Below are 13,929 nucleotides of genomic sequence, written 5' to 3'. Positions count from 1 at the left end.
TACATATCTATGAATGTCAATTGTTGTTGTTGGGATAAATTATATAGTAAAACATTGGGATAAAAATACACAGGGATACAAGGTACTATATCTTCTCGCCAATGTGATTCATCACGATATTTAACTACCAAATATACAAGACCAAATCACACACAAAGGAGGTTGTTAGTTGTATTAGTAGTATTATAATGCTTTCCTGAAGGAAATGAACCATTGACTCTGCCAGTTGAACTGTAGGATTATATAGCAGGCAAGAGACATTCAAGGGCGTGGAAAACACAATTTCATTAATTTCTGAATAAATTTTCTCTGTTGATGATTGAATTTCTCACATTGGAAAAAACTATGGTTGGTTGTATCAACTAGGTTACCACATTCACGGATATTCGATTCGATCACCTTTATTCCAAATAAATGTTCAGAAATACAGGCATGATTGAGTCTTAATCATATTATCATGGTTGTGTGTCGTCTTGTGTTCAAAGAATTACATTTACCTTCCTACTGCGCTATGCGGTTGCAAACTCACCAAAGTTTTCCGAAGTGCTTCGATTCTTTTCTTACAGCACTATGCAACGAAACAGGACACTATTGCTCCCTTAGGAGCTAGACTCTTGTGAAATTTCCAGCATCTCTTATTGGACAGACTCAATGGTGGAGTTAGGTTGGTTATCTTCCCCAGCCTCATGCTAGCAACGTTTGTTGGAAATCATGTGTCACAGATTCAACAGCTGAGTGAAGGCAGTTGCTCGACATGTATCATCCCAAGATAACGCAGCAAATATAATATCACTAGGTATGAAGGTGAAACATCTTCAGCAATCCACATTATGGTGACAAGGTGCTTCATGGTTGAAAGATTCTTGATCAGACTGGCCAAAGAAATTTGCAACAGCCCAAAGGAGCCTATGCCAGAAGAATGTACTACTGCAGTTAAAACCTTGATATCATCAACAGCCAGGCTGAGTGGCTCAGATGGTTGAGGCACTGGCCTTCTGACCCCAACTTGACAGATTCGATCCTGGCTTAGTCTGTTGGTATTTGAAGGTGCTCAAATACACCAGCCTCATGTCTGTAGATTTACTGGCATATAAAAGAACTCCTGCGGTACTAAATTCTGGCATTTTGGCTTCTCCGAAAACCATAAAAGTAGTTAGTGGGACGTAAAGCCAGTTAATGTTATTGATATCGTCAACAGAACAGACTGTGATATAATTATTGGGTCTTTTTCAAGTCTTGGTAAGCTCGTTAGCGTTATGGCTTATTGTCTGAGATTCATCTATAACTCCAGGCATTTTGACAAAATAATTGGTACTATGGACACCAAAGAATTAAGGATAGCATTGAGGACTTATGTCAGGATTGCACAACATTCTCTTTGTAAGAAGGAGATTGAAACACTGAAGAGGCAGGAACTGATCTCATCGAGCAGCAGTCTTCTCCGACTCCATTACTGGACGAAGAAGAAATTTTAAGAGTAGGGGGAAGGGTGAATCAGTCAGTGTTACCTTATGAAACAAAACATCAAATGATCTTGCTTCGTGGACATCACCTGACTAGGCTTGTTATAAGAGCAGAACAACTTTTTCTCATTCATGCAGGATGCGAGCTTATCATCTCCAGTTTACAACAGCAATACTCAATTCCAAGGATTCGTCAGGTAGTCAGATACCTTCTTTACAGATGCTTGCAGTGTGTTAAACTGAAAGGCACCGTAAGGATATAGTTAATGGAACAGTACCCGGCAGTACCCTGATGGTCATCCCCAACCTTCTTGTCCCTTTATGAATGTTGGTGTAGACTACACTGGAGGAGTAAGGAGGGAGCTCTCGTGGTACCGGTAGTACTGCCAACTGAATGAAAATGAAATCAGAATTGAATCAATATTATTGATCGATATGTATTTGCTACAACTTTATTCAGTTGAATTCTCAGATACATCACTCTCACAATCGTCACTGCTCTGTGCCATACTATTAACTATAATATCGTCCAGGGCTATTTCCGTGACACCGTCGTGCCTCTAGTAGTCTTCTTCCCGTTCGTGCACTTTTCTGCATTACCCTTTCCAATCTTCGGCAGATACTGAGTTGAATGCTTGGATGGTCAGTCGTCGTAGGTTTCCTGGTGACATGTCTCCCGTTATATTGTGTCCTCTGAACTCGCGTTTTATTTTTGCCCATGCCAATTCCATGGCGTTCAGATCACAGTTGTATGGGGGAAGACAAAGGACGACGTGACCATGTTTAGCAGCCATGACTTCAACAGCATAACTTGTTTCATGGGGCCTGTTTTCCTGAACTAATCTATACAGGGCCTCTTTCCTTTGATTTGTGTCGCAGACAATGCCTTTCCCCTGTAGCCACTGGACCATTGTCACTCGTGTATCATACCTTGATGGTATTTTATCCACCTGTCAAGAATGGTACGGTGCATTATCCATCACTATCACAGATGCAGGAGGCAAATTAGGGAGCACAGATGTTTTGAACCATTTCTCAAAATTATGGGCATTCATTTGGCCATGGTAATCGCCTTGGGTACTTCTGGCTTCAAATATTAATTGTGCTTCGCTAATGAACCCTTTCTCAGATCCAACACTTGCAATGATTAGCCGTTTCGAAGAGGATCCCCATGCTGTAACACCCACAACATCTTGTCCTCTCTGCCAGCATTTTCCAGTTGTTATATTATTGTCAATCCAGGACTTGTCCAAGTAAAACACTTCCTTGCCTTCTTCCCTAGCATGTTTAATTTGGACGAGGAATCGTGCTAGCCAATCAGCGACGTCTGCCCGCTCCAGCAATAACACACGTTTGTTTTGGACCTTCTTCCACACAAAACCCATACCTTTCAACACTTTTCGGAAAGATGTTGAGCTCCACTTCCACTTAATTTCATTCTGCAGCACAGGGATCAGTTTCTTCAGAGTAGGCACCGCTTTTTGGACAGTATAGAAGTGTTCGATGGTGTCCCTTATCACTCGTTTTTCGCGATTGTCCAGTTCTATCTTCCCGTGCGTTCTCTTCCTACGAGAAAGAGGAGAACATCATATAACACTTGCGCATGACAACCTACCAGTATCCATAATGATATTAGTTTGAACAGATTAGGTAGACTGGTTAGATAGACCTACCTCTTTTTACCAGGTGTGGGTGGTGAATCGCAGGGGTGAGAGGCAGTAAATGCCTTAATCCTATGAATAGTGGCCACGGATTTTCCCGTATACACGGCAGCACATTGGATAGACTTGTTTAGGGGTACGAGCAGCTGTTTATTTTTTTTTCCATCACACAGCACTTTGTGACGTGTGCTATTATTTTACAACCCTCGCTATGTATAAGCCTTGATGGTCGTTTCCGTTTAGGAGTACCTGGTGTTTCCTGTGATGTACTAGGATTTTTTTCCACACTCGTGTTACCTTCTAACCTGTATGGTGGCTTTGTTATGTAAACAACACCAGTACGTAAAGTGTACGCCAGATGTCGCACGGCGATGCATACTCGATTCATAGTTTGTGTTCAAAGGTTGCCAATACGAATCTCGAAGATTGCCGAGGTCGACCTATTCAGCACTAGGGTGTAAATCTATCCAGAAAAGATGTGCAGATAATAGTATCAGCTTGCCTTCAGGAGGTATTGGGTTCGAACTCTACTGTCGGGAGCCCTGAGGATGATTTTCAGTCATTTTCTATTTTTACACCAGGAAAATGCTGGGGTTGTACCTCAATGAAGGCCACAGTCGCAACCTTCGCACTCCTAGACCTTTTCTATCCCATCGTGATAATAAGACCGATCTTTGTTGTGTGATGTAAATCTATTTGATATGAGTTGAGTAATTGTGCACATTGTCTGGGGTTGCCTTTGTAGAAGAGGACAGCAACTTCAACATGATAGTACCAGTATATCATCTTGTTAGCATGTGTTTTAGGATTTTGTTGTGCTCGATGTATTGTGATAATATCTCATATGCTTGAAATAGGTGAACCTATTGGGAGTTCTTCAGGTTGGTTGTCATGTTTTTGGGAAAGGTCAATTTTAGAATGTTAATGATATCTGTTTAGAATACTTCTGAAATGTTTTTCTTTTTTCTTGTTACTGTTCTTTGAGTATGCCTGTGTCAGGTTACATTATCAATTAATTTGGTTAGAATGTAGGCTGGTAGCATACCTGCCTCTTAACCGGAAGACCTGGGTTAGATTCCTGGCCAGGTCAGGGATATTTACCTGGATCTGACAGCTGGTTCGAGGTCCACTCAGTGTACACGATTACAATTGAAAAGTTGTCTGATGGTGAGATAGCTGCCCCAGTCCAGAAAGCCAAGAATAACAGGTAAGAGGATTTGTTGTACCAACCACACAACACCTGGTAATCTGAAGGCCTTCAGGCTGAGCAGTGGCTGATTGGTAGGTCAAGGCCTTTTTGGGGCTGTTGCACCATGGGGTTTGGTTTTGGTTTACATTGTAGGCTGGGGCATTTGTGTTTATGTTAACTGAATGTATAGACATGTCTCGGTTTTTAGTTTAGATAGGGCATTTTATGAAGGCTCAGCAAAATGTACTTCTTGATGATTTGTTTAACACTGGTTTGGTCTGAGTTTATGGAACCAAATTTGATTTATAGAATGTTCTTTGTGCTATATAGTATCTTCTGACCTTCATGAGAGAAGAGAGAGAGGGGAATGAGTGCGGCCAGTATCCAGTAATCGGGAGATAGTGGGTTCGAGCCCCACTGTCGGCGGCCCTGAAGATGGTCTTCCGTGGTTTCCCATTTTCTCGCCAGGCAAATGCCGGGGCTGTACCTTAATTAAGGCCATGGCCGCTTCCTTCCAATTCCTAGGCCTTTCCTCTCCCATCATCGCCATAAGACATATCTGTGTTGGTGCGACGTAAAGCAAAATAGCAACAAGAAAGGAACACACATAATAGGACAATCTCGTGGAAGTTCAGTTTGAGAAGAAGGAGCAACATAAATAGGAGACAAGAACAAACAAGGAAATGCAAAAGGACAAGGATAATCTCCACATCTTCATGCACTGCCATCTTCAAATTGGCTCTCTCCTCAACAGTCCCATTTCTCCTACATCCATCTCAGCCCCCGACGAGCTCGTTTCTGCTTCCCATCTGTATCAGGAAGGTGGCCATTTTGACAGATCTTCAGTCTTGATGTGATGTGGCATAAGTTTAGGATAAGAAGAAAGCTGGATAAGGACAAGAAAAATTGAAGAAACAAAGGACAAAGATAAATACAGGTGATTAAAAAAAGGAACAGAGGGCACACAAAAGGAGAAAAGGATCCCAATGCCATGTGTTCATCCTGTTATGTGTGTTCCTTTCTTATTTCCCTCCCTCTACTCTCTCTGAATTGATAACACTTGTTTGTTCCTTTCCTATACTTATATTCTTACCTTTGTGAGGTGATCTTCATTGTGCACGAAGACTGTTTCGTTACTGGTATCTTTTTCTACTTTTATAAAAGTTAGGTTATGTTGCTCTGCTTTCTGGTGTTCTGCAGTGATATTTTAATTGTTGTGCTTGCTGTTTGTGGCATTTGTGTTCAGTAGATTGTGGTTCTGCTGAGCTCCTATCTGCATATCATATTCTTATGTTGGTTTCTTGTACTCAAGTTCCAGTTATAATTGGTCAAAAGTGCCCAAACAAGGTAACTTGTATGTCATCAAACTCCATTTTGAAGTTGTCATTATTCATCATTAATTATTTTCACAGTTCAGTGAATGTTAGCATTGAATAATGTTATTTATATTTCACATTTTTTCAACAGGATGATCGATGCTATCAGTGGACTGCAGCATGTCATTCAGCAGGTTGCACACTATCTTCTTTCACCTTCTCAGGTAGATTGAATTTACTTTTAAAATAAATTCATATTTTATGATGACCAACATTTTGGCAGCTGGCCGCTGTAAATGGCTAATGAATGACATATTCTTATGTAATCATTTTTAATGTCAGTCATGTTATTTGAATGGAACTGTTACTATCCTTGATGTGATATTTGCTTATAATGATTAGGAATTACTGAAAAATTCGTATAATACTGAGAGGGCAAGTGACATTTCTTTGTGCAACGTCTCATCACGGTCATCTCAAGTAAGGCTATTACAATGTAGGATATATTTATGAAAACCACAGTATATATATCCACATTGCCTGGTCAAATTGAAGGCAACAATGGAGAGTGAGCAAACTCTTATCAGACTAGATGATGATGATGATGATGATGATGATTATTTTGTGTGGCTATTGCTAGCCTGCTGCAGCCCTTGTAAGTCAGACCCTCCGACAAGGATGGGTGGCACCTACCCTGTACAGAAAACTGCATGTTAGTATGGTGAAGGATAGTGGTGTGACTGAGCAAGTGGTTGCGCGGTTTGGGTTACGTAGCTGTCAGCTTTCATTCAGGAGATAGTGGGTTTGAACCCCACTGTTGGCAGCCCTGAGAATGATTTTTTGTTTTGTGGTTTCTCATTTTCATACCAGGCAAGTCAAATGCTGGGGTTGTACTTCCTTTCCACTCCGAACCCTCTCTTCACCTATCTTCATCATAAGACTTATCCCATGTCTGTGCAACATAAAGAAAATTGTAAAAAATGAAAAAGGTAATGTTGTGTGTAGAAATGTTCGGAACAGTGCAAACACCCAGTCCCCCAACCAAGGGAATTAACTGTTTAGGATTAAAAATCCTTCGACCTGGCTGGTAATCTCTCCTGGGGCCCCAAGGATTTGAAGTTAAAGATGCTGACCACTCAGCCATGGAGCCAGAATCAGACTAGAGGGAGATAAAATATTAAGGAAGAGTACATTATCTAAACAAAATAGATATAGCACATCTTATAGAGGTCGTGGAAGTTTTCACAACCTTATGGTAGATTATGTACTGTAAGCAGTCTTTATTCTTTGTCTGTGCAGAATTCACTTACTTTTGTTTTCATTCTCTTTCTAAGTTTTTTACTGAACATAAATGAACTATCCAAAAACACCTATGTGTCACTGAAATGAAGTGATCTGTGAAGGTATTCAATTCACGTGAATTAACTCCCTGTGAAAACATACCCCTATCAAGTTTGAAAAGGTTTAGACATATAAAGAGAATGGACCAAAAAAAAAAAATTAAAAAAAAAAAAAAAGTTTGTAAAAGATGTAGAAAGCGAAAGACCTATCAATCAATCAACCAATCAATACTGATCTGCATTTTGTGGCAGTCGCCCAGGTGGCAGATTCCCTATCTGTTGTTTTCCTAGCCTTTTCTTAAATGATTTCAAAGAAATTGGAAATTTATTGAACATCTGCCTGGGTAAGTTATTCCAGTCCCTAACTCCCCTTCCTATAAATGAATATTTGCCCCAATTTGTCCTCTTGAATTCCAACTTTATCTTCATATTATGATCTTTCCTACTTTTAAAGACGCCACTCAAACTTATTTGTGTACTAACGTCATTTCACGCCATCTCTCCACTGACAGCTCAGAACATACCACTTGTTGCTGTTGTTGTTGTCGTTTGAGTCACCAGTCCATAGACTGGTTTGATGCAGACCTCCATGCCACCCTATCCTGTGCTAACCTTTTCATTTCTACGTAACTACTGCATCCTACATCTGCTCTAATCTGCTTGTCATATTCATACCTTGGTCTACCCCTACCGTTCTTACCATCTATACTTCCTTCAAAAACTAACTGAACAAGTCCTGTGTGTCTTAAGATGTGTCTTATCATTCTATCTCTCCTTCTCGTCAAATTTAGCCAAATCGATCTCCTCTCACCAATTCGATTCAGTATCTCTTCACTTGTGATTCGATCTATCCATCCCACCTTCAGCATTCTTCTGTGACACCACATTTCAAAAGCTTCTATTCTCTTTCTTTCTGAGCTAGTTATCGTCCATGTTTCACTTCCATACAATGCCACGCTCCACACAAAAGTCTTCAAAAACATCTTTCTAATTCCTATATTAATGTTTGAATTGAGCAAATTTCTTTACTTAAGAAAACTCTTCCTTGCTTGTGCTAGTCTGCATTTTATGTCCTCCTTACTTCTGCCATCGTTAGTTTTTTTACTACCCAAGTAACAATATTCATCTACTTCCATTAAGACTTCATTTCCTAATCTAATATTTCCTGCATCACTTTGCCTTCGTTTGACTGCACTCCATTACTTTTGTTTTGGACTTATTTTCATCTTTTACTCCTTACCCAAGACTTTTCTTTACAGATCCCACTTTCTGTATAAATAGGCCGGAGGTCAAACACGACGTTCTATACCTCGCGTGTTTGCGCAACATATCCTACTACCTACATTTGTAAACAAGTTGATCAGCATTTTCAACTAGAGCCCATATTCGACTCCTGCTCATTTTCTGCGTCCTGTCTGTTATGTTTAAAGCAATATGGATTGTTATGTTTTCACATTTCAACTTGTGGGCACTCTATTTTAACACACATTATGGACACACCATGTCACATAAGTTGCATTTTATTTTCATTTTTCAGTAAGATTGGTGTTCACCTTGGTGCCGTTTTATAGAAAGACGTTTACTACTGTTCTTAAGACGAGGATTCAGTAATAGTTTCAGACACAAAGTTTTAAATTGACATTGTGATAATTTTAATTGTTCATGTTATCACGTCTTTAAGAAGAGCTGTAATGTTGTTTTTTAGATGTAATGTAATTTGGTTTTTAGACTACTGTAATTTTAATATTGACTATTGACTGTTTAATATGTTTACGACTGTTCAAGAACATCATTTTAAGATTAAGATTTATCTGAAGATGCTCTTTATAAGAACAAAACATGTCCCTTAATGAAATTAATTGTATGAAAGTGTAAACACCAGAAAGGTGATTTGTATTGAATAGGTGGACAAGAAATACTTCTTATTATAATTGCTGTGTACATACCACTTAGTCGAGCAGCTCATCTTCTTTCTCTCAGTTCATCCCAGCCCAAACTTCACAACATTTTTTACGCTACTCTTTTGTCGGAAATCACCCAAAACAAATCGAGCTGCTCTTCTTTGGATTATTTCCAGTTCTTGAATCAAGTATTCTTGGTGAGGGTCCCATACACTGGAACCATACTCTAGTTGGGGGTCTTACTAGAGACTTATATGCCCTCTCCTTTACATCCTTATTACAACCCCTAAACACCCTCATAACCATGTGCAGATATCTGTACCCTTTATTTACAATCCCATTTATGTGATTACCCCAATGAAGATCTTTCCTTATATTAACACCTAGATACTTACAATGATCCCCAAAAGGAACTTTCACCCCATCAACACAGTAATTGAAACTGAGAGGACTTTTCCTATTTGTGAAAATCACAACCTGACTTTTAACCCAGTTTATCAACATACCATTGTCTGCTGTCCATCGCACAACATTATCGAGGTCACGTTGCAGTTGCTCACAATCTTGTAACTTATTTATTACTCTATACAGAATAACATCATCCGTAAAAATCCTCACCTCTAATTCCACTTGTTTACTCATATCATTTATATATATAAGAAAATATAAAGGTCCGATAATACTGCTTTGAGGAATTCCCCTCTTAATTATTACAGAGTCAGATAAAGCTTCGCCTACTCTAATTCTCTGATATCTATTTTCTAGAAAATTAGCAACCCATTCAGTCACTCTTTTTTCTAGTCCTATTGCACTTTTTTTTGGCCAGTAATCTCCCATGATCCACCCTATCAAATGCTTTAGAGAGGTCAATCGCGATATAGTCCATTTGACCTCCTGAATCCAAGATATCTGCTATATCTTGCTGGAATCCTACAAGTTGAGCTTTAGTCGAATAACCTTTCCTAAAACCTAACTGCCTTCTATCGAACCAGTTATTCATTTCACAAACATGTCTAATATAATCAGAAAGAATGCCTTCCCAAAGCTTACATACAATACATGTCAAACTTACTGGCCTGTAATTTACAGCTTTATGTCTATCACCCTTTCCTTTATACACAGGGGCTACAATAGCAACTCTCCATTCATTTGGTATAGCTCCTTCAACCAAACAATAATCAAATAAGTACTTCAGATATGGTACTATATCCCAACCCATTGTCTTTAGTATATCCCCAGAAATCTTATCAATTCCAGCCGCTTTTCTAGTTTTCAACTTTTGTATCTTATTGTAAATGTCATTGTTATCATATGTAAATATTAATACTTCTTTAGCATTAGTCTCCTCCTCTATGTGGACATTATCCTTGTAAACCAACAATCTTTACATATTGCTGACTGAATACTTCTGCCTTTTGAAGATCCTCACATACACACTCCCCTTGTTCAATAAGTATTCCTGGAATGTCCTTCTTGGAACCTGTTTCTGCCTTCTCCGTTTTGTTGTAGACACTAGTAGTTCGCGTGCATTTCGCAACGAGCGCATGTGTCATGTACCGGCATGCCTCGGAAACAACTGTGCTCAGTTTCAGCTCTGTAGCTAACCTGTACGGTTCTGTTCTGTGCTTTCAAAATGTTTAAGATTTTCAACTTGCTGCTGCGTGTGATAACTGCGTACGGGAGATAAATCTTATCAGACTGTGCCTCTTATAAGGGCTTCTGATAAGTTCACCTGCATACACCCCACCGTCAGTGGGTAGGGTCTGACACATCCCACTCTGATGAGTCTAGTGTCAGACCTAAGACGAAACGCTGGTTAATAGAGCAAACACCTCAAAAGCCTTGCATCTGATATGTTTTTGATATTTTTGACATGCTCTATTGGTGAAAAATATCTAATCCCTTCCATGGGAATTTAGAATTTTCAATTCAAAGATGGCCGTGACAACGTCCATGATGAGGACCGCTCTGGTCGCCCTTCTTTGATTACAGACGATTTGGTGGCTTCAGTTGAAGCAAAGATTCGTGAGAACAGGCGCTTCACAATAACAGGTCTCTCAAACGAATTTCCTGACGTGTCGAGATTAGTGCTTTACAACATTGTTTCTGAACACCTAAAGTTTAGGAAACTGTGCTCCCATTGGGTCCCGAAACTCCTAACAGAGGACCACAAAAACCAAAGATCTAAGTGTGCGATGAAGTTCTTGACTCGTTATAACAAAGAAGGTGACGGCTTCTTGAGTCAGATCATAACTGGAGACGAAACATGGGTTTTGCATATCACGCCCGAATCGAAGCAACAGAGCATGGAATGGAGACACACACACTCGCCTGTAAAGGTGAAGGCCAAACAGACACTGTCCCAGCGCAAAATCATGGCGTCGGTGTTTTGGGATAGTCATGGTATTTTGTTGGTCAACTTCATGCAACGAGGAACCACTATCAATGCAGAAGCATATTGCCATACACTGAGAAAGCTACGCAGAGTGATTCAAAACAAAAGACGCGACATGCTGACAAAGGGAATTGTCCTTCTCCTTGACGATGCAAGACCTCACACTGCAGGTCAGACCCGCGATTTATTGGACAGTTTTGGCTGGGAAGTTTTAGACCACCCACCCTACAGTCCTGATCTTGCGACGAGCTATTACCATTTGTTCCTCCACCTCAAACATCACCTCAGTGGCAACCATTACAATGACGACGACGTGAAAACGGCAGTGAACACTTGCTTATCAGAGCAGGCAGCAAGTTTCTATGAAGAGGGTATTTTAAAATTGGTTAACAGGTATGATAGGTGTTTGAACAAACTTGGCAACTATGTCAAAAAATAGAGTGAAGTATTTACTTTTTTGAAATAACCTTTCGTTGTGTACTTATTTTCAAATGGACCTTACTTAAAAAACACGCCTCGTATAATAAGGTGGATGTTTACCATTCCTTACCACCTTTAAAGGTACAAACCTGTTTTCACATTCCTCAACAATTGCTTTAAATCCATCCCAGAGTCTGTTTACATTTTTAATTACCTTTTTCCACCGATCATAGTTACTTTTTAGAAACTTCCTCATGCCTGCTTTATCAGCCATATAGTACTGCCTAATAGTTCTCCTTTTAAGACCTTCCTTTCTATCACATTTTTTAAAAACTATGTCAAAAACGGCTTCATGATCACTAATGCCATCTATTACTTCGGTTTCTCTATAGAGCTCATCTGGTTTTATCAGCACTACATCCAGGATATTTTTCCCTCTAGTTGGTTCCATCACTTTCTGAATTAGCTGTCCTTCCCATATTAGCTTATTTGCCATTTGTTGGTCATGCTTCCTGTCGTTCACATTTCCTTCCCAATTGACATTTGGTAAATTCAGATCTCCCGCTAGAGGCCGACCAAGGATAAAGTAGATCTTCCTGTAAGGACGAAATGTGCAATGGTGCAAAGTCCAAGAAGAAGAAATGTACCTGGGCAGACAGAGATGTAGAGTACACTTATGGCACTGCATCTGGACAACTAGTGACTGTTGGATGATGAACATCATTTTTCAAATCTTATTCCTTCTTGTTTTCTGCAGCATTGACCTGAGAAACTTCTGCTTATCTCTGCCGTTAATGTTGGTGATTTCCACATGGATGGGCTGACTCTGGTTACAGTGCTACCGAGGTACTGGAAGTGGTCAACTTCTTGTATGTTCACTCCATCCAACGTGATGTTAATGTGTAGCCTCTGCCTGCTAACTTGAATAACAAGTATTTTCATGTGACTAATTTTTAAGCCAAACTCATTGAATTGGTGGTTTCATGTGTCTCACATCTGTTGCACTACTTTTTCAGTGCTTCTCCTAATAACCACATTATCTTCAAATGCCTTAAAATCTATGTTGCTATTCCATTGTTTCACTCTCTTCATGATTTCCTCCATTACAGAGGTGAACAGCAGAGGAGACAGTGTGCAGCCTTGTTGTACACCTTTAAATGTGATTTTCCAATCATTTCTTTTGAACTGCTAGCATAGTTAAATAAATGTAGATAGAGACCGGGCAAGTTGGCCATACAGTTATGGCCGCTCAGCTGTGAGCTTGCATCCGAGAGATAGTGGGTTTGAATCCCAATGTTTAGGAGCACGCAGCTGTGAGCTTGCGTCCGGGAGATAGTGGGTTCGTATCCCACTGTCAACAGCCCTGAAGATGGTTTTCCGTGGTTTCCCATTTTCACGCCAGGCAAATGCTGGGGCTGTACCTTAATTAAGGCCACGACCGCTTCCTTCCCATTCCTAGGCTTTTCCTACCCCATCGTCGTCATAAGACCTATAAGACCTATCTTGTGTCGGTGCAACATAAAGAAAAAAAAGAAAGAAAAAAATCCCACTGTTGGCAGCCCTGAAGATGATTTTCCGTGGTCTTCCATTTTGACACCAGGCAAATGCTGGGGGCTGTACCTTAATTAAGTCCATGGCCGCTTCCTTGTCACTCCTAGGTCTTTCCTATCCCATTGTCACCATAAGATCTATCTGTGTCGGTGCAATGTAAAGCAAATTGGAAATAAATTTAGATAACAGAGTCTCTCAAGCTTTCAAGTTCCCAGTTTCTTAATCTGTTCTGACATTTCTGAGAAGATACATAATTTAGGAAATTAGTGTTAAAATGTTAAAAGTATTCGGGAGATAGTAGGTTCGAACCCCACTATCGGCAGCCCTGAAGATGGTTTTCCGTGGTTTCCGGTTTTCACACCAGGCAAATGCTGGGGCTGTACATTAATTAAGGCCACGGCCCCTTCCTTCCCACTACTAGCCCTTTCCTGTCCCATCGTCGCCATAAGACCTATCTGTGTCGGTGTAACGTAAAACAACTAGCAAAAAAAAAAAAAAAAAAAAAAAAAAAAATGTTAAAAGTAAATTACAACTTTTAAAAATGCCATGCTTCATGAGTTGTTTCCATTTTAAAAACTTGCTTTATAACTTACACCAAAATATATCTGGTATGGGCTAAAATAAGTTTGTTACCTTCATTTTTCTGTCATGCAATCTGTCTCATCCTTGGCTTTGTGATTGTTGACATGACTG

At 39.9% G+C, this 13,929-nt stretch overlaps 1 protein-coding gene across 1 annotated transcript in view; it reads left to right on the top strand.

Moving 5' to 3' along the window:
- Positions 1–13,929, top strand: part of alpha-Man-IIa (alpha-mannosidase 2) — a 355,439-nt gene that overhangs the window by 215,732 nt on the left and 125,778 nt on the right. Inside the window, exon 12 of the mRNA XM_067139236.2 lies at positions 5,781–5,853. Coding sequence (XP_066995337.2) covers positions 5,781–5,853 — 73 coding nt within the window. The remainder of the gene's footprint in view (positions 1–5,780; positions 5,854–13,929) is intronic.

Source organism: Anabrus simplex, chromosome 2, assembly GCF_040414725.1.
Source record: "Anabrus simplex isolate iqAnaSimp1 chromosome 2, ASM4041472v1, whole genome shotgun sequence".
In the NCBI taxonomy this organism is placed as follows: domain Eukaryota; kingdom Metazoa; phylum Arthropoda; class Insecta; order Orthoptera; family Tettigoniidae; genus Anabrus; species Anabrus simplex.
This window is presented reverse-complemented; position numbering and strand designations above follow the sequence as displayed.